Source organism: Sander vitreus, chromosome 5 (assembly GCF_031162955.1).
Source record: "Sander vitreus isolate 19-12246 chromosome 5, sanVit1, whole genome shotgun sequence".
Taxonomy (NCBI): domain Eukaryota; kingdom Metazoa; phylum Chordata; class Actinopteri; order Perciformes; family Percidae; genus Sander; species Sander vitreus.
The window spans coordinates 6,550,548-6,576,436 of NC_135859.1; the positions used below are offsets into that span (position 1 = coordinate 6,550,548).

At 42.1% G+C, this 25,889-nt stretch overlaps 3 protein-coding genes across 6 annotated transcripts in view; 2 read left to right on the top strand and 1 right to left on the bottom strand.

The window, feature by feature from the left end:
• Nucleotides 1-5,089, top strand: part of lrrc75ba (leucine rich repeat containing 75Ba) — a 23,702-nt gene extending 18,613 nt beyond the window's left edge. For both annotated transcript variants that reach the window (XM_078250234.1, XM_078250233.1), the window contains one exon: nt 2,720-5,089. In XM_078250234.1, the coding sequence (XP_078106360.1) occupies nt 2,720-3,317 (598 nt within the window). In that variant the 3' untranslated portion in view covers nt 3,318-5,089. The remainder of the gene's footprint in view (nt 1-2,719) is intronic.
• Nucleotides 5,090-6,844: 1,755 nt separating this feature from the next.
• ggt5a (gamma-glutamyltransferase 5a) lies at nt 6,845-16,720 on the bottom strand. The gene is made up of 12 exons (XM_078250236.1): nt 16,409-16,720; nt 15,909-16,036; nt 15,726-15,821; nt 13,849-14,035; nt 13,586-13,746; nt 13,202-13,348; nt 12,794-12,924; nt 10,561-10,745; nt 10,185-10,276; nt 7,896-8,002; nt 7,603-7,713; nt 6,845-7,510 (listed from the first exon to the last, which is right to left on the bottom strand). The coding sequence occupies exons 1-12, from the start codon at nt 16,579-16,581 to the stop codon at nt 7,364-7,366; spliced, it is 1,665 nt and encodes a 554-aa protein (XP_078106362.1). The 5' UTR covers nt 16,582-16,720; the 3' UTR covers nt 6,845-7,363.
• Nucleotides 16,077-25,867, top strand: asphd2 (aspartate beta-hydroxylase domain containing 2). Of its 3 annotated transcripts, none has more exons than XM_078250239.1 (4): nt 16,077-16,173; nt 21,046-22,261; nt 22,746-22,859; nt 23,007-25,867. In XM_078250239.1, exons 2-4 carry the CDS (start codon nt 21,397-21,399, stop codon nt 23,135-23,137), a joined length of 1,110 nt encoding a protein of 369 aa, XP_078106365.1. In that variant the 5' UTR covers nt 16,077-16,173; nt 21,046-21,396; the 3' UTR covers nt 23,138-25,867. The 3 variants fall into 3 exon arrangements, with proteins under 3 accessions (XP_078106365.1, XP_078106363.1, XP_078106364.1); XM_078250237.1 differs by lacking the exon at nt 16,077-16,173 and adding an exon at nt 19,618-19,945; XM_078250238.1 differs by lacking the exon at nt 16,077-16,173 and adding an exon at nt 19,618-19,941.
• The last annotated feature ends 22 nt before the right edge of the window (nt 25,868-25,889 follow it).

Genomic DNA, 25,889 nt, shown 5'->3' on the forward strand with positions numbered 1-25,889 from the left:
TAAGAGCGATTCCATTGACGCGGAGACTGATGAGTCACACTGTGCTTCCTCAGAGTTTAGGTGGGAACACTTAATAGACAGCTTCATTATACAGTGCCAATTTATTTGATTTCTTAACGGATATTATTATATTACTTTATTGTGCATGGAGATTGACAAGCATCAGCTATTACCAAAATGTTGATGCCATTTGTGTTGTTACTGGCTTTAATTCAACACTCTGTGTTGATTTCTCTCTGCCTGCTGCTTAGGACATCTGCTTCTCCACATATTGCACATGTGATTTTTTTTTTTTTTTTTTTTTTTTTTTTATGCATTCGCAGATATTTCTTTGTTAATCTTTTAATCGCGTACCTACTGTATAAACCAGTTCTGTCATTTAAACTGAACCCTGTTGCCAGTGTTCTTGTGGAGTTATCAGTGACGCCCTTGCTTTCTGGTGTCAGATTAATCTGGAGGAAGTATGAAAGAGGCTTCCAGAGCAGAACATGCATTTTTTTCTGAGCTCATTAGGATGAGTGTGTCTGACAAAGGAAGGAGTTGTGTGATCAAAACCTATTCACACCTGCAGGGGAGCCTCAGCCAGGCCGAAGCCATTAGGACTTTTGTGCCTCCAGAGAAGATGAGGGTTCTGCCGTACAAAATGCCAGGAAATAGAGAAGGGGAGGCCTGTGGCTCGCAAGACTTTGATAAAGATGCAGCAGCCTTAATGAAATGTCTTTATCTCGTACTCTCCAAAGCCTGACATTTCTGCTCATCAACCCATCACCTGCTTTTAATTTGAAGCGGTAAATGTTGGCTCAGGGCACATCCACTTTCAACGGCACCAAAAAAGACACTTTAAAGCATGACAAGTGACAGGTACTGCAGTGGGTGTCACAGTAAGTCACTGGGCGCCAGAGGATGTTATAATTCACTCTGACACCGAATCAGCACTACAGGCCAATTCAGTAACAGCTCCAGTTCAGAAACACCACATCCTCGGGCTTGTGCTATGAATCCATACACCAAAACAGTTATCCTGCACATATTACTCCCTAACTCACACACTGAATGATGGTTCCCTTAAATGACTGCCATTCACTTTATAAATCACCTCAATATACCATGTCAAACACGAAAAACAGCACACATCGCAACTGCGGATAGACAATCCTTTAAATGTGTTACTTTAATAATGGAAACTGGTTCTGAATGTTTCATCTGCATTGACATACACACTGATAAACAATCAGGCGACAGGTTTTAGTACAAAACATATGCTTAACTAATGCACGATGATGTGTCATAAATGCTCACATTAATAAATGGTGACGTCACAATGTGTTCATGTGATCGGCTAACACTAATGCATCATCAGTTAATGATGCGCATTAATTCACAGTTACTTCATACGTTCCTATATATGCCTCCAGATTAGCTGGAATACAGTTAACATAGAAAAGGCCATCTCAGACCCATGGATTTTGATCAGCCTCTCTAAAATCAGAACCAAACATATTCTTGTAGAAATCTGACTTTTTATCAGATGCAAACATGATGATGAACTAAATGACCCACTGATCAACAGGAACAAGGTCCAATCCGATCCTGACACGACATTATTACCCAGTTTTTTTTTATTTCTCGCTTTATTAAACGCTTGACATGTCGGTCCATTCTCCTCTGATTTGTCAACTGGCGCCTGCTAAATGTCTTTGCAACACTCCACTTCTCTCAATACATTTAATACATTTTATTTCCACTCCTTTCGCGTTCAGAGAGTCGGATCAAAAGCTTGTATGTGCTATGTAACAGCATTCCATCTCATGTGGTGCCAAAGGCTCTAGATTAATGTATGAAGTAACTTATGACTCAATGGATCACCAAACAAGGATGGTAAGTGTGAAGTTGAACTTGATCATTTATTAATGGTGAGCAATAGGAATTCATTCATCATCATGCATTAGTTAAGCATTACTTAAGCATATGTTGTGTACCCTAATCATAAAGTGTTACCAACAATCATGCACCTGCGAGTTTATTTCAATCAAGTAAGTGCAGTAGTTAATGAAAATAGTTAAAATGTTCAAATATGCCTTATTTATTAATGTTAGAAAAAAAATATTCTCGGATCTACACCACACAAAAACTAACCATTGTTCCTTTGCCTAACTTTTTTTTAAACCAAATTTCATCAAAATATGTCAACAAGTTTCAGAGACATGTCTCTAACTTAAAAAGAAGCATGGTAGGAACCATGGCTTCTTTGCTGTGATAATATAACATCATCCTAACAAAGCGTTCCCAAAAGATGAATCTCTTTCCTTTCCTCTCTTATAAATACGGTGTCCAAGTATCTTCTATTCCTGTTCTGTTTTATCTTTTTCTAGAACACATCATAGTTTATCTTTTAAGTGTTCTGGCCCTGTGCTATAAGGAGCTCTGTGCTCCTGGCTGTCAGAGCTTTAGACTAAAGCTGCTGGCTCGTTCGGATGTTTTGGCTCCTCTGTTTACACTAGTAAATCCCCATGCTGGAGTCCCTGTGTCAGCCTTCCGCTCCACGCAGGCCCAGTCACCCCCTCTTTTACAACACAGGAAACACAACATAAAACCAGGGCCTTGTTCCCAAGTCACATCCTTTCACCCTCCAGCTAAAACCGAAAACTAGTTTAGTGTATTTTCATGTCATTCAAGTCATCTAAGTAATCCAACTCTGTCTCTTCATTATGTTCAACAGTCTCAAGACAACCCTACAGAAGAAGCTGTCCAGTGACTCGGTGGACCTATCCGGCGTCCCGCTCTCCGCCCGAGATGTCCGTCAAGTCGCCTTCTACCTCCAGAACAACAGAGACACTGTGATGGCTGTGGACGTCAGCTTCACCGAGCTCCAGGACGACAGCCTGAAGATCCTCCTGCCTCTTCTGGCCTCGCTGCCCAAACTCAGCACCCTGGCTCTCAACGGCAACCGCCTCACGCTGGCTATCCTCAAAGACCTCACCGAGATGCTCAAAGATCCCAAGATGTTCTCCAGCCTGGCCTGGATCGACCTGGGCAACAACGTGGACATCTTCACTATGCCTCAGCCACTGCTGGTGGCGCTGCGTCGGCGCTGCAGCCTGAAGAGCAGTTTGCCGACTATCTACGAGTACACCGAGGGTCAGCCCTACTGCTATCACCTGGAGACTTCCATCGAGGAGCCCAGCCACTACGAGGAGGAAGAAGAGGAGGACGACGAAGACGAGGAGGACATGGGGAACAAGTTTGAGCTGGAGCCGTGGAGTTTAGGGGAGAAGCAGCTCTCCAAAGACTTCACCCTTCACTACTGTGAGAGGTGATGGGGCATTCCCACTCGGAGGCTCTTTCCACTGTGGTCGACACGTCTTACGTCCCACAGCACTCCGTTACCTCCTTCGCCCTCACACCACGAGCCCCGTCACCCCCTTTGGAGGCACGAGGGACACCACATTGTGAACTTCTCGTCCCGACACGGCTACCAAGCTATCCCTAACCATCTCTGAGTTAACCCACACACGATGAGAGTGAAGCGGCGACGGCGGACTTACTGTGTTGGTGGATGGCGCTCTTGGGAACAAGGTGCGGTTTCATTGGAGGGGGGCTGGAAGAGTTAATGAACCGGTGCTCTCTCTCTCTCTCTCTCTCTCTCTCTCTCTCTCTCTCTCTCCCTCTCTCACTCTATCTCTCTCTCTCTGATAGCGGCAGCTGAGGAGCCAATCCCAAGGAGATTTAGATCAGTTGGTTGGATCGAGGAGCAGCATCCCGGCGGTGGCTGAAGTGGAATTGGTTTGGAGTTTGGAAACAGAGGGTCCCTCTGGGTTCTCTACCAGGACTGGGGCTATCTCTGGCAGGCAGGGCCTCGCTCCACATTGTGTGTTCTCTGTTAATCTCTCAACAAAAGCTATGACACAAGTTCAACAGACTATACAGCCGACGACCCGTCACGTGACGCCAGCAAAACTGCTAGGTCAAGACTTTTTGCGTTTTCCCCCCCTTTCCAAATGTCCACTTGTCAATACCCACGCAGCCCTTGTGTAGATGTAAATGAGGACAAAAAAAACATGGTTCTCTTGTGTTTCCACGGGTTATTTTTGTGCACTCTTGGTGAACAAAGCAATCTTAGAAGACAACAGGTAGGACTCAACAATGGCTAGCTGTCACTGATTGTTTTTTGTACTTGCCTAAATGCTGATATTCACCTCTTTGTTAATTATTGAGCTGTTGTAATCATCACCACAGTGTTTAAGTGCATTTATGACACCACAGCCAAGTGTTGGTATGGGCCACCAAGTCTGAGCAGTGCTGCCCGTCCTACTGCCGTTTGTCTCTACAAATATGTTGTCATTTCCGTTAATTGATACCGTACTTCAGTGGCCCTATGCTTGTTATGAGACACAGCAATGACTGTTATGTATTAATTATAGTCTGTCTTCTGTAGCACATAATGATTAAGTGAGACTGACTGAAAGCACTTTAAGGGGACTATTTTTTTTTTTAAATATATATTTCTGTTTCTCCTTAGCATATAATCTGTGTACATTGTTTATTAGAGATATTCACAAAGCTCAAGCTGAAGCATACCTCTTTAAGGTGAAATGATGACCAAATGGCTCATGATTGTTAGAAAGTATCATTGACAAAAAAAACAAAAAAACATTTGTGCATCGCCACATATATAATAAATGTGTGAGTGTATAAAAAAGTGTGTGTTATACGTGTTTGTAACGGTAAAATGTCTGATTACTGCTGTAGTCATTTGTGTTGTTGTTTTGGTGTTTCGTCTATTGTCTGACTCTGTAATTATAATTATAATGACTCTTATTATGAAACCTCCTGCTGTAAGCTTGAACAGTAAACAAAAAGCGACGTGGCTGATGGGATTACACAGTAAGACAGGAAATAGTTCAGTAAATGTAAGTTACAGTCAAAGCAGACACCTTTTCACGTTGAATGTTTTATTTGAATGATGGAGAGCACTGTCCCGTTGGTCCGTGTAGTTTCTTTCGTGTGTCAACGTCAAACTCTTCCTGGTAGCCTGTGTGTACTTGTCTCATTCCAAACACTGACTGCCAATAAAAGAACCCATCCTAACTGAGAAGTATCTGGATTTGTTTTATTTTGAAGATCTCCAGAATAAAAAAATAAATAAAAAAAGGAATGCATTGAACTGGGTCACAGGCAGAACCTGCAGCTGCCTGACAGAAACAAACAGAGGATTTATTTATTTATGCAGATTAGTCTGTAAATAGGGCAATAAAAGAAATCAGCCGGGACCGTGCTGTTTGGGATTGGTCGCTGGAAGTGCTGTTCCTGTTTCGGAGCCAGCGGATCATCTGTGCCGCTGTGTGCTGTCAGGGAAACGCCTGAGCTGCCGCCGTGTGCCAGGGAACGGCAGGGTGGTCCTCGCATGGGGTCCTACCCATGAGCCTCTCCTGGCAACCTTTTGTTTCTGCTGCCAGACATGGTAATGTGGCATTTGCAACAGGTGCCTCTTATAAGGTCAGGGCACAGTGTGACTGTCACACCCCCTGAGGTCCAAATACTATGCGACAGGGCAGTTGAGCCCACCCCCAAAATCACCAGGATCTTATTATCTGACCTTTTTTCCCTTCAGGGTTGATTTATTTCCTGGATTTGAAGTAAAATAAGTAATTGATTTGACTTTATTGTTTGAATTGAAAACATTTCCCATGTAGGCCTTTGAGCAGAGACTTTAAAGTGGCTATATGTAACTTTCAGTTTGTGTTGATTCTAGCGGCCGCTTTGGGCAAAAGCGGTAGTGTTTTTACCACACCTGCTGTCGTAAAGGTCTTTTCTTCACGGTGCTGTATTGCCCACTGTAGATTACTGAGTTAGCATTACCGGGAGGTCATATAGTCGCGATGAATGTTTTTGCTTAAGTTACAGATGCATTGTTGCATTTCAAGTGTTGCATACGGTAACTTAGCCTACTTTGGATGTCTCGTGAGCTAAACCGGGTATCACTGTCACTGTGGTACGAGCCAAAGCATTAGGAGATTGTTGTAGCAACCAACACAGGCTTTTCCGGTGTTAAAAAAAAAAAATCTGTGACCAGTCAGAATGTGTTACTGTAGCGCCGTCTACCTGCCGCAAATCAATCTGTGACTTCGCGGGAAAAATCAGACCCGGGCAGAGGCCTCACTAAAAACTATATAAAAATAGCGTTCTTTTCACTGTTCGTCTCGTTTGATGTTACAGGTCATTTAAGACCATTGTATGAAAAATGAAAGAGCTTTAGAAACATTAAAAAGTTACATATAGTCACTTTAAAGTGCAACGTATTTCTTCACAAGCGTTTCTCCTGTTTGTATGACTTACTATTTAATGTGATTATCTTGCTCCAGCTGCTGCATGCTCTGGCACAAAAATAAAAAATAAATAGTTAACATTAACACAGAGAAGTCGCACATTTTGGCACAGAGGGATAGATTTACAGATTTCAATAGCATTAACCTCGGGGGTTGAAGGGATTGACCGACCGGCTGAGGACCGCTTTGGTGCATCCAAAGGAAGCACATGCCATTTTTGGCTGTTGTCCTAGATTGCCACCAGGATTTATTGATTTTTGTCATTTTATTTGTGATAATATTATTTCTATTTTTTTATGTATTTAACTCTTCATCCACTTTCTTTATCGTCCCTACTCTTTGTGACCTTTGTTGTTAAAAGTCCATTTATTTAGCTATTATCGTGTTGAACTCAAGAATGGCACAGAGAGGAATATCCACGTGTTAATATAAAATGTTTTCAAGTAGTATTTTAAAAACCCAAAACGTTTTAGCCAATTTGTGACTGTTTTAATATAGAACTCATCATAGCATGTGAATCATGTACAAAAACCTATTTTATTTGAATATTATACATAAAATCTATATTTAATTCACTGTATATTCAATACACAGTGCTACAACAGCTTATATAGTAAAGGTGACAGAATAACTCCAGGACTAAGAGTATGAATAACTAGAAAGTTGAACAAGTTATTAACTGAATGAGACCGTCTAAAATAGCCTGCTATGTATTTTAAGTCTCAGATATTAACATGAATGTACTATCAAGTCATTTGTATACTGTGAAACATGGAATGAACATTGTTTTACAAAAGAAAGATTCAAATAATAACAAGAGCAAGGAAAGAAGCTTAACAGATCTGATACAATCACAGTTGTTTGTTTGTGCACAATAAAATCCATCATGTCACCGTTACAGTCACTTCTGTCCAGAGGCCACGTGTTTATCTGCTACATGTTACTGGGAGAGTTCAGTTGCGGTTTTGGGGCTGCAGAAGGTCTCTGTAATGTTCAGCCCCCCCCCCCTGTATAACTAATGTCAATGGCTCTTGGTCTCAGTAACCAGCTGCTTCGCCCATTTTCCTGGCATCAGACACGGCACAGATGCAGCCGTCCTCCTTCTCCACGGCATTGACCACGTTGTAGAAATGTTTCGCCGTTTCATGTTTGTGTCCCAGAGCCTTCAGAGCCTCGATAAGATCCTGAAAGGGGAAAGAGGAGAGGAGACTCAGATGGAGCAAATATGATGTGTTTTATTATTTTAGCAAACAAATGCATTTTAATAGTGCATTACCTTATCGAAGCTGGGCTCAAACTTCACTGCATTTTGAGAGTCGACAAAAACAACCGGAGCAGCGATCGCCTCCTTGAGGCTCTTTCCAAACCAAAGGTGGTTCATGAGCACCTGGAAGAGAAAACAGGACAATACATTGCAATCTGGTAAATGGAAAAGTGATGAGTACAGAATGGATTATGGACGCAGTGAAGACACTCGGGAAGACAGCACTTGCTGTGACAACAGTGGGGGGCATTAGTCTGCAGCAATTTATCTTAATGGCACTTAGTGTGATTGCTGCAAACACGTACCGAGGCCATCCCAGTCGTGATCATGCTCCCACCAGTTGATCCAATCACCAGCGTCTTGGACTGAGACTTCAGCACAGCGGGGGCCATGGAGGATGGAGGCTGCTCCCCTGACAACACAACAAAAGCATTAGATGACAGACGGCTACAATTCAGACTCATCAATGTGAGAAGAATGAGAAGGCAATTATTCTAAATGCAATCAGCCGAGTGTCTCTGAATGATGTGAATCACAGGCTTGCATAGAGGGTGAAGGGCATTTATTCAACCCTTTGCCTTTGTTCAGCAGCTGACATCAGGCAGAAATGAAAATCTTTTGTTAGACAAATGTCTCTGGGGTTGTAGGATTCATATTACAAGACTAATGCAGCATTTCCACTGCATGGTACAGTCATCTCGACTTGCTATTTTTGGGGTTTCCATTGGCAAAGGTTGTGGATAGTACCTAGCAGGGCCTGAAGTTAACGTTTTTGGCCACCAGCCACTGTGGCAGGTGGATTATAAAATCTACTAGCCACACAGGCTTTTACCAGCCAATTTCTTTTGCCTCATAAAGGCGAAATACCGGAAATGCACGAGCATTTCTCTGAGCCATTCACACGACAGTCACAGCAGTACATTTGTTCTGTACTGCTGTAATAAACCAGCCACTCACAAATCTTGCCGTTGTCGGCAACTGTCCACTTAGTATTAAAACGTCTTCTTTTACTTTTCTTTGAATCACCCTCATCTTTTCTTTCGCCCCAGTAATGTGCCGCCTCATTTTTCAGTTCAAAATGGCCTACTTGGTTGAGATGTGAAAGACCAACAGTGGCAAAAAACAACTATGGATCACTCAATTCTCATTGGCTACCCGCCAGCATAGAACATAGACTGACAGTTTTACCCGCCGATGGCTAAATTCACCTGCATTTGGCACAGGTGTTTATTTCAGGCCCTGGTAGGCCTACCTAGTACTTGTTTTGGTACTACTTAAAACACCGGAGGCAAGTGATTGGTCAGAGAGAATTGTCACGGGACATCCATTTTTAAAAAGCCAAGTTCACTCGACCTAGATTTTAAAAACTGGCAGCCTGCAAAACTCGACATTCGACATCACTAGGCCGCGCAATTAACAAAGTGCAGACATTGTTGCAGATGAAAGGATCCAGCGAGTGTTGCGTTGAAGATGATGTCACGGCAGTCTCACGTGATGTCACTATGGCTATCAGCTGAGAATCCCGCCTACACTGAAGGGGTTCTATCCACAGTGAAAAACAAAATAGAGAAAAACACCTGGTACCAAAAGTGAGTTGAGCTGAGTCAAACCATGCACTGGAAATGAGGCATAAGAGTATCCAGCCATGCTTGCTGTACTTTGCTAACATCAGCATGCTTACATTCTCGCATTGACACATGCTAACATGCTGATGTTTAACAGGTATAACGTTTACCATTCATTATCCTAGTTTAGCCTGTTAGCATACTAACATTCGCTAATAAGCACTAAACAGAGTAGAGCTGAGGCCGATGGGAATGTCTTTAGTTTTGCATGTATTTGGTCATAAATCAAAGGACTGGATGAAGTGAAATTCATTCTGACCTGATGACAGCACGGAATGATAGTTAAAGAGGTTGTTGAGATATTTCTGTCTGGACCAAAGTGAAGGACTGACAGATCAACAGACCGATACTGCCATTCTAAGCAGCGCCACTAGCATGGCTAAAAAGAGGTTGGTGAGCTTAAATATGTCATAAGAAGTTATGTTATACAAAGATATTTGCTTGCTATCCACTCACAGCACCACCGAAAATATAAACCATCAATTCTGAGGCCTCAGATAAAGTAAAGCAGGTACTCTCGCCACTCCTGTAGTATGTATGTAGGCTAAATACAATTGAAGTACTTCTTGAGCAAGGTTTTTAACCCTGTACCAGTGGACAACTTTGCAAGAGCCCTTGGAATAAAAGTGTGTACATTGTGTCCTATTGTGTTCCGAGACTCGGGAACAAACTTCCCATTCATATTAGGTCCTCCTCTACTATTTGTATTATTTGGCGTATGATTTAGTTTAGGGACATTTGTATAGAAGTGTGTTGTTTGTATGATGTTCATTGTGTCTATATTTTTATTGTCTTCCTTCGTTTTTATAACATACTATAACTTTGTACAGCACTTTGTTCAGCGTAGGTTGGTTTTAAATGTGCTCTATAAATAAATTGACTTGTGTGTGGGGCGTGTTGAAAACTAGATTACTTGTATTTCACGATTGTTAAATGAAAATAGGAAAGGTGTTACGCTGATCTGATTACCAGGAAAGATGTTTTCGACTTTGCCACAGAAGTCAGACAGCTCGTTGTTGAGGATGACTCCAGTGCTCGGAGAGAAGACCTTGGAGCCAAATCTTTGAAGGAAATACATGAAATGAATTGGATCTTGACATTATGACACTTGTAATACAGACACACTTCACTTGACAAAAAAAAGTTGGAAAAAACGCGCTTTTCTCTAACTGAGCTTTTGACTAGAGTCCTATGAAAAGAGAGATTTCTTTCCAAATTTCTTATACAAAAACACTCCTTCCTTAATCTCTTAAATTTTCTCAATCCTCTACTTTCAAACCTTTCAACAGTAAAACTTGATGGTTTATTTCTCACTGTCAAAAGCAGAACACCTTCAAATACTGACATGTGGTTGATGGTGCTGGTGACAGACACAGCAGATCCGTCCTCAGCCAGCACAGATACATGCGTGGTGCCCATGCTGTCCAGATACGGGTTGATGTTGTAATACTGGAGATCATGAGTCGCGTTGCTGCTGATCAAGCTCCGTATGTGCTCGGCAAAGCTATCCTCTGTGAATTTCCTGGCCATCTGTGAGAGATACAGAGGATTTCAAAAGTAAAGTTATGATTGTGTTTCAGGCTTCTAGTTGCTTTGCAGGGAAAACAGAAAGGGAATTACAGCCCATTTGAACCCTTTCAGTCCCTGTGCTTTTGCACTACTTCTATTTGTCTGCCTCTCAAACTCTCTTATTCGTTTCAAACATTGCATGAATAACTACGCCAATAGGAAAGAGAATAAATATTTGATGTAAGTAGTTGCAGTCGCGATTTATGATGGATTATATACATGTAGAATTTAGGTTCGCCAACATCCAGTTAGAAAATTCATTTATTAGAAAGCTGAAGGTGTCACATATGACAACTCATTACAGTAGTCCAACTAACCAGAGAAAGTTGTGAGGGTTTTGGTGTAACTGACAGCAACTATTGGCCTACAACAGCATCATAACTAATTAATAACACAGACAAAAACTGATCAAATGCAATAATGAACGTTATGCTTAAAGTTACTTCAAGTCAAACCATTTCATTGACAGGGGCCAACACCTGTACCTTCCCCCACGCTAAGAGAGTGGCACGCAACCAACCTGCGTTTAACTGGGTTCTAAGACCATTATAATCAATGGGAAGTAACTAAGTACATTTACTCAAGTATACTGTACTACTTATACTTCCCTTTTCCCACTGTATGATTTCCCACTTTATATTTCTACTCCACTAAATATTAGAGGGAAATTGTACTTTTTACTCCAGCACATTTATCAGACAGATTTTTACTACAAAATCATGCATTTGTTATAAATTAAACCTCCTAACAGTAAATAAAGTAGTTAAAATCAGCTCCATCTCGACCAGCTACAGCAATTCTGCAAAACATACGTTTACTTTGATGTTTTCAGTACATTTAGCTGAAATACTTTTGTACTCTTACTTAAAGGTCCAATGTGTAGGAATTTGTCCCATCTAGCGTTGAGATCATATATCGCAATCAACTCTCTCGCGCCACGCAGTTCAAAGTACGTATTACAGCTACGGTAGCCTTCACGCATCAAAAAGACGGTCTCTTGCTCTTTTCAATATCCTTTTTCTTTTTCTGGGCGAAGAAAAAGACTCCTGTTCCTGAAATTTGGATTTTGAATACGTGTGGTCCTCCATGTTTCCTTCTTCAAACTTGCCGGGGCCGGGAAGCGACGATACCCATTAGCAGCATTAGCAGCAGCTGTGAGTTTATCATGCGACAGCGAAAACGCGAAAGGCGGAGCAGTATGTCCTGTATGTCCCTTACCGGCTAACGTATTTCAAGATGGCGCATGAATACGGAGCGTCTACCCCAGTTCATGCGAATGCAAATGTAAAATTTCAAGCCAAAAGGAATACTTGGAATTGATGGTGGTGGTAAATATTCATGAAAAAGGAGAAGTTTGTGAACGGGCAACACAGATTTTGATAATGGACAACTAAACACGTTACACACTGGGCCTTTAAGTAACATTTTTAGCATGACTTTTACTTTTAACAGTAGTATTTAAAGTAAGTAGTAGGGCTGGGTATCAAGCTTTGATACTTTTTAGGCAGCAAATTGCCTCCTTAGTATGGAGTATCGAAAAATGCCTTGTCATTCAATACCAAATTCCAATACCTAAGGAGTAAATCACAGCAGCATCAGTGAGCCAATAAGCATGCAGCATGCTTCTACCAAGATCTAACAATGTTGATGATTGGCTGTCTAACGTTACACATCGTAGAGGCATGCAGGAGAAACTCTTCGTTACACAGAGACGTGTGTGTTGTTGTATTTTGAGAGGCTTGACTACAGTGTGTGTCACATAGGTGTAAAGGCGTACCGTGTAATGTTGGAATCGCTTTTTGTTCAAATGGATTTTATAAAATTAGTATTGAAAAAAGTATTGTTAAGGAACCGGTATCAAAGTCACGGTGTCAGTATCGAAAAACATTTTAACGATACCCAGCCCTAGTACAGTAAGTAGGCTTTGCTACTTTTAAGTAAAGGACCTATACTTCTTCCACCACTGATTATAAGCCACAACTAGACTTAACTACTTATAAATAACTTACTTCTTCTGAGCTGAAGCGTGGATCACGGATGTGTTTCTTTAATCCGTTGGCAAACTTAAAAGCTTCAACAAAGCGATGATAGGTCAGTGTCTTTTGATCACCCATCAGAGATGCTGGATTCAATTTATATCCTGTAAATAAGAGCAATTGTTTAGTTTTCCCCAGTGTATTCCACTTCCAAAGATGTGCAGTATCTAGATGCCCATCTTTCCCGGACATTAAACACTCCACGCTACACTACAATACAGTATTCACCCCATCATTCTGTCTCCTCATTTAGGTAACTCAAATGCAACAACCACTGCAAGTATTCATTTGTCATTTCTCATGAACACAGCTAACGAGCTTTATTCTGTGATTTGAAAGTGCGGATGAGCGGCAGCTCTGCAGTCTGAGTACAGCAGGAACCTTTCATGACGTTCAGGATGAGGCTGAGGATGATGCCTCCTGCAGGGGGTGGGGGGATGTACATCTGGTACGCTCCCAAAGGAACAGCCCACGCATCAGTCACTGTAGCTCTATACGATGCCAGGTCCTGCGCCGTGAGTGTTCCTCCTGGGCAAAAACATTGAAACAAATGGCTCTGCTAAGCAGAACTGAACAAAATGCATCTCAGCTCCACATAATCAAGACTTTTAATGGATCCAGGCAGCGCACACTGGAGTCTGTGAGCGATCGCTGCAGTGTTTTACAGACGCAACTGATTTGTTCATTTGTAATGAGATCATTGTGCCAGGCGGAGATAGAAAATAGTAGAAAAAAGAGAGCATGATGAAACCCGTCTGACAATACCTGCCTCCTGAATGTCATGGATTAAATCCTCTGCTATTCTTCCCCTGTAAAAAGCGTCTGCCCCGTGGTTTGCTATCATCTCCAACGTGTCGGCCAGTTTCTCAAACTTCACAATATCACCAGTCTTCAGCAAGTTCCCATTCTTATCTGTGTACAACTTCCTAAAGGACAAATACAAAGAAAGAAAATATCACTTAAATGTGGAAAGGTAAAATGTTCATTTTGTGCATATTTTTGAGTCATTTTAGGAAGTTCCTTCATACCGTAGTGGCTGGGTCTGGTTTGTATCAACGTATGGGATGTATCGACCTTGGATGGGAGGAATAGGAAACCCTTCTCTGGCCAGTTGGATGGTCGGCTGGAAGAGGGTTGCCCACGGCAACTTCCCATAAAGCCTGTATGCCTGTTCATAACCCCGAATTTCCCCCGGAACCCCAATCCATTGGCTACCTGTGAGTTTGGATAGATAGAGAAAGTAAATATACATTTACTCAAGTTCTGTACTTAAGAAAATGTTAAGCTACGTCATTACTATTTCCATTTTTTTGTCACTTCACATTTAAGCTGGAAATATTCTACTTTTTACTCCACTACATTTATCTCGTAGCTGAAGTTATGAGTAACTACACAGATTCATGTTTTACAGGAAAACATTTCGGTATATGATGAGCTTATAACAAATAATAAATAATAAATATGCAATAGATATAAATGTAACCAGTGGCTTATAAAATAGCAGAGAACAGTTGCAGTCACGTTTCAAGCTGTTAGCCTTTCCACCAAAGAGACATTTCCCCTCTATACTTCGCACATGGTTTCATTTGAATAACTGTAGGAAGTACAACTATCTAATATTTCACACCAAAAGCAAATATTAGAGAAAAGTCCAAAAAGTAGATGTTGTTTTTTTTTTTTCAAACCTCGTTTATCATTTCACGAGCCCTCAGATTTATTGTATCTGGGGGCCTGACCCCTGGTTTGATAACCACTGAACTAAACTAGCTAACTCTATATAAAGTAGTTAAAACTACAGTAGCTGCGCATCAACCAGCTACAACAATGAAATGCTTTTAGCACATTAATGCATCAGTAAACCTAATAATGTAATATATACTAATACTTCAGGAACCATTTTGAGAACTTTTGCTTCGATACTTAAAACAGATTTTGCTGATATTTCTCTACTTTTAGGATTTTTAATGCAGGGCATTCATGTATTGTAAGATGGAGTATTTGTACATTAATGTAATGGTATGTACTTAAATTAAGGATCTGAGTACTTCTTCCACCCTTGGGGGTAGCTATGTAAGAAAAGCAGATAATGAAGAGATAATAGCCTCTTTCCGACCGGAGGAATTTTTGCAGTTCCTAGAACATAACGTTCCTAGAACCCTTTTTTTCTCGTGTTCCGACTGGACCAATATGGGGATTATTAAATTCCTGTGGCCACCAGTTCCTGTACCTCTTTCAGCTCCTACTTCAGGGCACGATCTTTTCCCTTTTCCTTTTTCCGCATAGTGGAGTTTCTTTTATTTGACTGGTATCATACACTAAGCACATGACGTTCTCATCACTCAGTTACAGATCTTTCCTTGTCTACTTACAGTAAATAGGCTCACAAGTAGCCTATATGTTGCAACATGATTAATTGCTAGTTTAGGACTCATGTTCCTGGTGTGTGTGTGTGTGTGTGTGTGTGTGTGTGTGTGTGTGTGTGTGTGTGTGTGCGTGTGTGCGTGTGTGTGTGCGTGTGTGTGTGTGTGTGTGTGTGTGTGTGAGAGAGAGAGAGAGCGAGACAGAGAGTTCAGGACTGTTGGGCCCCCATTGTGTATACAATCAGACTCTACTGCTACTCATTCAAGCAAGCATGACAAAGAAGAAACAAAGATGTGCATGTCCAAGAAAGGACTGGCAGTATCTTCAGTCCTACACATAACATAAATCTTTCATCTTTGTGCCCTTTTGTATTAAATACAGTTGTCCAGATGTGAGCCATAATGAATTCCTCGAGAGGAGCAGCATATTCTCCCCAGCATGATAATGCGAGGAACCTGTACGTGACACACAAGGAAAACAAGAAATGCTCCCAACAAAAGATCCAGGAAAACCTGATGCAGGATTTGATATGCTGCAGCAGTACCTGATATCAGCTGGAAGGTGTTGGGACAGGACTTCAGCAAATCAGATTTAAACTTCTCAGGTACAGTTTCTCTGGAGTTGATGATTTTCACTTTGCCTTTGAAAAGAGAATATATTATCATTTAACTTTGCCTCCACTCTGTAGTTCTGCTGTATTAGAGGGCTGAATGAATGTGGCTGTTACCAGAGCTGTCCATCACTGTGAATATGGATCCCCCTCCGATGCCCATACTCTGTGGGTTCATGACGGAGGTGCACAGCAGCGCAGCGATGGCGCCATCTACCGCTGAGCCTCCTTTTTGAAGTATGTCCCTGGAAGGTTTCACATTCATCACTGTTTATGCCAATCTATGCTCATTATACTGCGTACCGGATGCCAAGTAAGGAGATGGAGTGTTTATGTTTTGCATAGGCTGACGACATGTAAAGCACATTCAGCCTCCTTGTTTGTGAGTACATGTTTTATAGACTTACATCTGATTCACTGAGGCATGTAGAATGTAAGTTGTCACCTCGTTACTGAGATCTTTGCTATTATAGTATGAATAGAGAAGTTAGTATGTAGTTTTAGTAAGCGCTAAAGTGCGCTCATTAGGAGAGTGTGTGTTATGTATCTTCATACGCACCTCACTGAGCAGAACAAATGGAAATGTGTGTTTAACACAAGTGTAAAAAGCCACTCACCGTCCAATCTGTGAACATTTGCCAGAGTCTGCGGCCACTGCAGCGCTCGAGAAGGTGCTATCTGGACACTTATTTGTGCGCCTCACACGCACAGCAATACACACAATGACAGCAACCACGCAGAGCAGCATCAGTGCGCAACAAGTGTACACCTTCGCCTTTGACCTCGCCATGGTTGATATTATCCAATACCTCCGCGGGGATCATTCAAGTTTCATCATGACTTTTACAGGTTATCTCCTCTGAAACATTACAACTTCACGACTGACTTGGTAACTGGGAGCGGAGCCCAGTTGCCCCATCAGAAGGGGCGTGCACAGCCTGGAACAGCCTGGCTCCACCCTCCGCCTGGAGCGCAGAGGGGGGGGAGGGGGCGACAAGGTTGTGGCTTAACTGCTGAGTCATGCCTGACAGTCAGAACTCAGAAAAGGTTTAATAAGTACACTTTAACTACTGTATGTGGAATTTGCCTTGGTGAAAGGTGCATACATAAACAAACCTTAAAATACAGCCTACCGTAGATCTGTGGCGCTCACACAGCGGTGGGGGGGGGGGACCTAACAGCTAACAGACAGCAGACTTATAAGTTGTAGATACACTTTACTAAAACAGTAAGTTAAAACAAAAAGGTCCCCACCGTCACAGTTCGTGTTTCTTTGAATTTACTGACAAACGCAAACAACCAAAAAGTTATAGGCTACATATTTTCAGAGGTGTGTTCCAGAAAATGACAAAATGATTTGGGGTAATGTGGATGAGAATATAAACAGGTCTTTTTTTATTTTTATTTTTATTTTTACATAGTTTCCATGTTCCAGATTTGAGAGGATTCTGTATTTTTAATTAGCAAAGTTCCAGTTAACTCAGTTAAAAAAAGGCCTTTAAACAGGGGCCCTGCAGCAACAACTTTAAATCTTACCAGTTGGAAAATGTATGTGATCATTTGGACTCATAGAAACTGTAGAAGAACTTTACTCATCTTGAACAAATGCAAAACAGTTGAAGCTCCACACAGTCTAGTCAGGGCCTGTCAGACAGCCGTCTATCACTCATTGTGATTGATTGCTGACACGCTGCTGTGGGCTAGTTGTTCTATGATTGCGCACGCTCCAGTTAAATAGGGTCCAACTGCAGACTTTAACACTGAGGGCCCCTGGTATGAGAGCCAGTGGGAGGAGTCCCCAGGAGTGACGTTGGTAGTTTGGCCCTTCTAGGAAAAGTTGGTGTCATATTCTGTCATAAACTATCACCGTCAAACTACTGCTCTTTCCCTGCTGTGAGACGCAACCCAGGCAAGTTGCAATGCATCTTGGGAAATGCTGTCTGCAGTTATAGCAAACAGAAGTCGATGGGCGAGCCATGAGACATACGGAAGAGGCTCTCAATTGAGTCAAGTCAGACTAGAGCAATACCGGATGTAGGGCAATTTCCCCTTAAAAGTAAAATAATTGACCACGGTACCCAGGTAGCAAACAGACGTTGGGCCAACATTGGTATGGTCAGTTGCGATGGCCTAACCTACCTGACAGAAATACAACGTTGGGCCAACGTTGGTATGGTCAGCTGCAATGGCCCAACTCCACTTCCCTCAAATATATGCATGCAGCATTTCATGTTTCTTCCCAGTAAACATTGGGAAATAAGTATTTGTCTGGCTCGTTTTTATGACGTTGTTTCCAAGCAATATCATGCATCAAATGTGTGAAATCAGAACGATGTATTTATTAAAGATTACAAAGAAATGACAGGACATCGTATGACAAAAGATGGTTACGTAAAATAAAAACAGTACGAATGGATAACGTTACCTCTACATTCACATTCTGTGTTAAACTGAATATGTAGCATAAGTGGGTCAAATAGAGAGATTCTGAATCTCTCTGCTTTTAGCAGTGCCGCCGCTAATGATTATTTTCATTGTCAATTAATCTGCCAGATATTTTCTTAATTAGTCGATCAATCATTTTGTCTATAAATTGTTGGAAAATAGTAAAAGAGCCCAAGCTGATGTATGTATTGATGTATTGTATGTTGCTTGTTTTATCCTACATTCCAAAGTCCGAAGGAATTCAGTTTTATATGTTGATAGCTTATTTTATATGGCAGAGAAAACTGTTACATTATAAAGGCTGTCACATGAAAAATGAATGAATGATTAATCAATTATCAAAATAGTTGCGGATTCATTTTCTGTCAATTGATGCATTGATTAATACATGCATTCATAATAATTGATTAATCGAGAGTTTCAGCTCCAGTATAGACCGACAGCTATTTAAAAATATATTTTAAACATTCTCAGTGGAATCATTACAGTTATATTAAGCTCCTTGTGCAAGCCTGAAAACAAAAATTGTCTTTTCATTTGTTCGCTGATTACTTTAAAGGTTTCCCTTTAAGGTACAGGGAAACCTGTCCGCAGACAGTTGTGAATCAGGTGAGTGTGACTTCACCCTTTGGTTTACCAGTCCCTGCCACATTGCTACTTATGCTCCAAAAGTCATGATGTTCTGTATCAGAGCAGCAGCCCAATCCGGAGAGCAGGTTTAACAAACACTGAACATAAACCTGGAACTCAGGCTTTCTGGTCATGTTGGAAGCCAATCCTTGGTGATGTAAAGGTTTCCTGCAAGCATTACTTATTGGATATTGGTAACATGCTTAAAGGGGAACTCCACCAATTTTACACAGAAAGGTCAGTTTACTTGTCTTGGAGAGTCGCTCAGCATGTGATAACAGTTTGTAAAATCATCTGGATGGAGCTTTTGAAAGAACGTGGGAGCAAATGTGTCAGGGAAGGTCTAATGAAAGATGCTACTGCGTTGCATTTTGGGAACTGTAGGATGCAGCTTGACCCATGCTAGGGTCTAAAATTCAGGATATCTCACCCTGTGCTGCTTTGACTTGCTATTCTTTTCTTTTTCTTTTTTAAATCTGTCTCTTGAAAGTGATTCAATGTGTAATTGTTCCTTTAAGAAGAATAGCTGCAGAGACTTATTGTTGAACGTGTTTTGACTTTTTTTTTTTATATATATACTTTAAGTTGTTGCACCATTACCTCGCATGGAAATGTGAAGAGTTTGGAGTTGCAGTGGTTTTGCTGACTGATTTCAACCACAGAATGTATAAAATGTTTATTATTTTTGTGTTTCAACACGCTCCTCACTGAGACGTTTATTTTGAAATACCGGAAATATTGTTGCGCATTCCTCTGGTTGCTTGACGCTGGGTGTCTTCCCCTGGTGAGCTTCAGTATTTACAACAATATTGTCTGTAGCCTATCCGACGCTGCTGTCCATCACTGATAGACAGGGAGCCAAACCGTCGCTGGAACAGCTTTCTGATTTTTCTCTGCTATACGATGGCTGTCGGCTCCAGTTAGGACTTCTTTTGTGTATTTTGGAGATATTTCCTATAATGTTGGCGAGCGATATCCGTCTACCTTGTGCACTGCAGTGGTGCGCAGCTTCGCCTGGAGAAACACCTGTGCGCCTCTCCTCTTCCTCTCCACTGGCCACAGTCAGGAATGTTGAGTAGGTATGGATGCAAACCTGTACACGAATCCACGCACCAAACATCCACGTAGCTCAAGACAAGGAAACATAAGCTCGGTTACAGCGATCTGCTTGTTTTCCGCGGCTTATTGAACGCTACAGCTCATCAATGTGTTGGTGATCGGTTTGTATGGCAGCTTGGCCCTGGTGGCAGCCGCTCTATCATTACATTACGTGATTACATGGAAACAGTGGAGGAAATAAGGCAGGGTGTGTGTGTGTGTGTGTGTGTGTGTGTGTGTGTGTGTTTGAGATGGCTTCATGGTTGGGTTTGATGGCCAGTCTGTCCTAAAAGCAGCGGGAGTGTGTGGGGGATGTGGGGGCGGCTTGATGCTGTCAGACAGGATGTAGGGGAGGATCTATTGGAGCACGATTACCCGACCATTTTTGGTGAGAGAGCATCGTGGAGTTCTGATCACAGTTGACGCATTGCACTCATCGCGTTTCGGCTGCTGGTCCATTATCATTATATAATCACACTCATGTAATCCAGTCCCTTTCTTTTTTAACTAAAACAGCATACGATTACACAGACTACAGCTCGCCCCCCCTCCCCCCCCCCCCGAGGATCTATGCAGCTCCTGCTGAGCAACCTATGAATGCCAATTCTAATACATGTGGGTGTATCAACACTGTTTACGTTTACATAATTCACCGTTTTGGTGCGCGCGCCTGTGAGCGTGGTGCGCAAAAACATAAAAGGGAGAGATTTGTTTTAAATGCAGCAATGTGCCAATAGACTCATGGTTTTATACAGTGCAGTACATGTACACAAGTGTGTGTGTGTGTGTGTGTGTGTGTGTGTGTGTGTGTGTGTGCAGTACCGGGTGCAGTCATTTTGAAGTGCACAGTGTGTGGGTGAGTTTCAGCAGGTGTGTTGTTTTGTGGTGCATACAGGATAGGAATTTGCTCCAACTCTGAGGAGGAAGATGTGTTTCACACACACAAAGCAAGTTGTAATGATACCTCTGCATGCCAACACATTAACAGTAAATAGAGTTTGGATGATTCGTGTCAATCGCAGCATCCCCTAATCTCTCTCCTCACCTCTCTTTCTCTCTTTCTTTTGTCTTTGTTTTTCAGAGAACACATTACCCTAAGGCTCGGTGTCTGTCTGCGTTTGTCTGAAAGAACGAGAGAGGGAGCAGCATTAATACCGCACAGCCAGACATCATGCAAGGAGAAACCTTCCCTCGTTGTAGAGTGCTGAAATGTTAGGATCAACGAGCGTGTGTGTCGGATCAAATCAGACTGTTTACCATAGGGGGGGTGATAAGAGCTGCTTGACATTAGACTCACTCACACCCTGTGTATGGTTCAAGGCCCCTTTAAATCACGATCAAGAAAAGACGTGTTAACTGATCTCTCATCAGCACTCCCCACTCTCCCCCCCCCCCCCCCCCGTCAGATTCAGCAATCCAGAAACGAGCCAAGATGGAGTGGTCACTGGACAATGTGAGGGAGATGGTGGCTGGAGGGATGCAGTCTATAAGGGAGTGTGAGATCTGTGCTTTTGCCATAGCCATGTGTGTGCTGCTGCTGTTTATGTGGTATTGTTACAGGGTGGGCCGGGAGCATGGCTCCAGCCCTCTGCGTGGGAGGTATCTGGCTGGGCCCAGCCGAATTGGAGGGGTGGTGGGGGGCTTCATGAGCTCAGACTGCCGTGGCAGGGGGAAAGGAAAGCCTGGATCAATGCTAGAAGAGCAGAACGGCTTCGCTTTCTGCCAGTCGTCAGAGTGCTTCCGATGTACCAGCGCCGGAGAGAGTCTGAACCAGAGGCTCTACCACAGCCTGCAGGATTACGCCAAGCGCTACACCTGGTCAGGTATGGGCAGGGTGCATAAAGGAGTCCGTGATCAAGGCCGATACCTTAACAGCAGACCAACCATCCAGCGGCCAGAGGTGTTCTTCCTCCCAGACCTACCGTCGGCCCCTTTCTTCTCCAGAGAAGTACAGAGACACGACGTGGAGCTACTGGAGCAGAGCTTCCCCGCCCTTCTGGCCGAGTTCGAGAGCATCTACCACCAACCTCCAGCACGCAGCGGCTCCTCCCTGCCGCCAGGGTGGAAAGCCAACAACACTCCTCGCGGGCAGTGGTGGACCTACTACTTGGTAAACCAAGGCACCCCTCTGGTTCTCAATGTCAGGAGGTGTCCACGGGCCTGGAGGGTGCTGGGCCAGCTGCGCACCTTCATCGCCAACAACGTGTTCGGAAACGCCTGCTTCTCTGTGCTGACGCCTGGAGCTCTGATCACTGAGCATTACGGTCCGACAAATGTCAGGCTGCGCTGCCACCTGGGTAAGAGAGTGAACTGTTTAGTGAGCTGAAACCGATTCATCCATGTGATGTCTGAGGCTCAGTGTGTATTCAACTTAACACAACAGCAAATTATTGCATATTTGAAGCATATTTAACTAGAGGAGCAACCCAGTGAATCAGCTGCTGTGGTGTTGAGACTGAAAATCTGGATCCTCTTGGGTCATGATGGCACATGGCTGAAATTCAGTGGCGTATGTGATTATTTATACTGTTTTCACTGCACCTGAGCTTTGATTCTTTTTCCAACTGAAGTTTGTGAGATGGCTATAAATGGGGATGTTTATTGTTGTGTAGACAGGCTCTTTCATTAGATGCTTTAAAACAGAATACTGTAATAATATGGGACACTCTAAGAAGAGGGCATTTTGTCTGGGATATGTCCCCTGGGAGATTGGTGAGCAACACAAAATGCTTTGCTGTCCCATAATGACACATGGCTGGACTTGTTATTTTTCTCTTGCAGGTCTCAGAGTGCCCCCTTCCTGTGAGCTTGTAGTTGGTGGAGAGCCACAGTGCTGGTCTGAGGGCAGCTGTCTGCTTTTTGATGACTCCTTCCTCCACCGGGCCTTCCACGAGGGTAAGACGGGATTAAAACTGTATCTTTTTATTGCACCCTGTCGCTTTTTATGTATTCCTTTAAGGAGGATTGACCTAAAAATGGTATAATCCAATATTACTAAAGAGCCTTTTTAATATGTGTGTGTGTGTGTGTGTGTGTGTGTAGGCGGCGCAGAGGACGGCCCCAGGGTGGTCTTCATGGTGGACCTCTGGCACCCCAACGTGGCCGCTGCTGAGAGACAAGCCTTGGACTACATTTTTACTCCAGGCCGTTTAGAGGACAAGGAAGGGAAATAGGTGTGAGTGAGAAACCATGTCTGACAGAGAGACAGATGGTGTTTAGGGAAGTGTCTGTAGGATTGGGGAGCAACTCTTTTTCTGCTTTCAGACCAGCTCACACATTCACTGTGTACATATTCTCCGTCTTATACAGTATATCTCATAACTCTTCTTAGCAGATGACCAAACATTGGGCCTCTTTTATCAATCATGTTCGTGTTTCAGCCTGTATAGTTGTGTAAAAGACAGCCAAGCTTGAAAGTACCTACTTAAAGTCTCCAAAACTTAGTAGGAGCACGATTGTTCATGCAGCCATTTCATTTTTATTAATGCGTATTGACACCATGGCAGGGATATTTCAGCTTTATTTGTTGTTGTTTTATTTTGAATCTTTGCATTAAAGATGAATGAATGAGTGACTGAACAGTAAAAATGTACCCAGCAAGCAGTTCCCATCAAATATGTTTTTTTCACATTTTCCTCTAACTTTGGGCCAATTCTGGAGAGCATCTATCTATCTATCTATCTATCTATCTATCTATCTAAGATTATATCTACAGCTTATATCAGTTTTATTTTGGTTGCTGCTTGAAACAGTTTAGCAGATATGATGAATGTTTTTTAGCGAGCCAAACAATAGCGTGTCACCCTTATGCTTCACAGCATGTATGGGTCCATACGCTAACCTATTCTATTAGCGATACATGAACTGGAGTCAATGAGCATTTATGGGCCCCAAAAGCTTCCTAACAGTTTCAAAAGATTTTGTGTCAAGTATCGGTGGTATTACTGTACACTAACTCAACGTAATCATTTTAAACTTACCTTAACACCTACATACATTTTTTGCAAGGGCTAAACAATTTAATCATTCAACTTTTTTTTTTATATATTACTCAACATATATACGGTCACACTTGAATTGTTGATTCAAACCGAAACACGATTGTAAGTGGGTTTGCACATTTTTCATTTCTGAAACACCCACTTACAAATGTGGGACCCATTTTGGACAGTTTGAAGTGTCATGAATGAGTGGTACATCTCATGCTTGCAGAATGGTGACATATGTTCAGTGATTGTAGTGCTTATTTGCATCAAATCACAGCTAAAGTCAAGCTAAAGCTAAGGGATAGTTGCTACAATGCTGGAGGATTTTAGGCCTATACGGTTCAAAAGGTTCTCATAAACACATTAGCCCAGATCAGAAGAAAGTGTAGCTGCATATTGGCTTTACTAATACTGATTAAAGCTATAGTGCGTAGTTTCTGTCGGCCCCATGAGGGATTCTAAGTAATGACAACAAAACTGTTGGCGCGTCCACATGATGCAAGCCTTGCGTGATCGCGTTTCACCCCCACCCCTCCTCCACACATTTGCTAGTAGCCAAGGAGGACACGGAGGATTAAAAAAACATCAGAAGAGGTCATTATCTTCACTCGATTTTCTGCGTGCAGAAGTCGCAGGATGACACTAGTTTCTGAACATAGCCATACTGAGAAATACAGAGAGAGTTGTGTGGAGCTGATAGTCTTAATTAGCTTTGTAGCAACTCATTTGGCAATGGCTTGAACGTAATGGACGTTCATTAACATCAAAAAGGTACGCACTAAAGCTTTAATGATAAAGAAGCAAATTCTGTAAATGTCATTTTAGTTGCTGACAGGATACACAATCGGGGCTTTATGACTGAACTGTCAACTGGTAATAGATATCAAAAGGAAATGAATTGCAGAAAGGGCTAAAGCAGTGTGATAATATCGAACGAAATATGAATTAATTAATTACAGACATTCTTCATGTCGTCTATCATGTCTATATGCGTTTTGATAGATATGTGATAACTGAGGTCCAATGTTAAACATGACATGAATGTTTACAGACGCAGATAATGTCATGACTCCTGCCGGTGTGGTAGTTTATTGTGCTCCCCTTTGAAAAAAATCAATCCTGCTTTCACGAGACATGGTTAGATAAGCACATTTTAGGTCAAATTGTGTGAGTCAGCCTGTGCTTAACACTGGAGATGAAGCGTTTTTGGTAAATTTACTAAACTCTTGTAATTTGGTTGTATTTGATATCAGGTTTGTATTTCTGTAAATAGGGTTGAGGTGAAAAACAACAACAAAAAACGGTCTGAACGGTCTGAGATGATTTGAGATGATTGTCTTCAAAGCTATTAACTATTGTGTTGTCTTGATTTGCTGCTTAAAGCGATTGCATTTCGTTCTCAAAAAGCCAATCATTTTGATAGATTCAATTTGTAGATTCTGTAAAATGTTTATGAAGTACTATCTCTGTTGTTCTGTGACGTATTTATTTTACCACATGGGATCCATTATTAAAGCCACCATCCTTAATTAGTCAACAACACCTCATGGATATTATGTGCACAGTCTTAAAGGTAGTGGAAATTCATCTTCAGCAGCTTTACAGGTCCAACACAACTCAAGCTACCCACCTATTCTATTCTAATGTTTACAAAAATGATTTACAAGCTGTTTACAACATCGGACAACGCCAACTCACATTGAGCTGTCCATAATTGGGTTTAAAATCAAGAGTGCTGTTAATCCACTGAAGAGTATGAAAACTGTCATTCCCAAAGCATTTGCTTTAAAGTATACTGTATGATGGGGCAACCATTTTGTTTACATTAGGATTAAGGATTTGTCCTTTAACACATCCTTGTGTGGATTTTGAACAGTATTTCTGTACATTTAATAAATGGTCGAGTGTCTTATTTAACCAGCTGTTGTCAGAGGTGTCA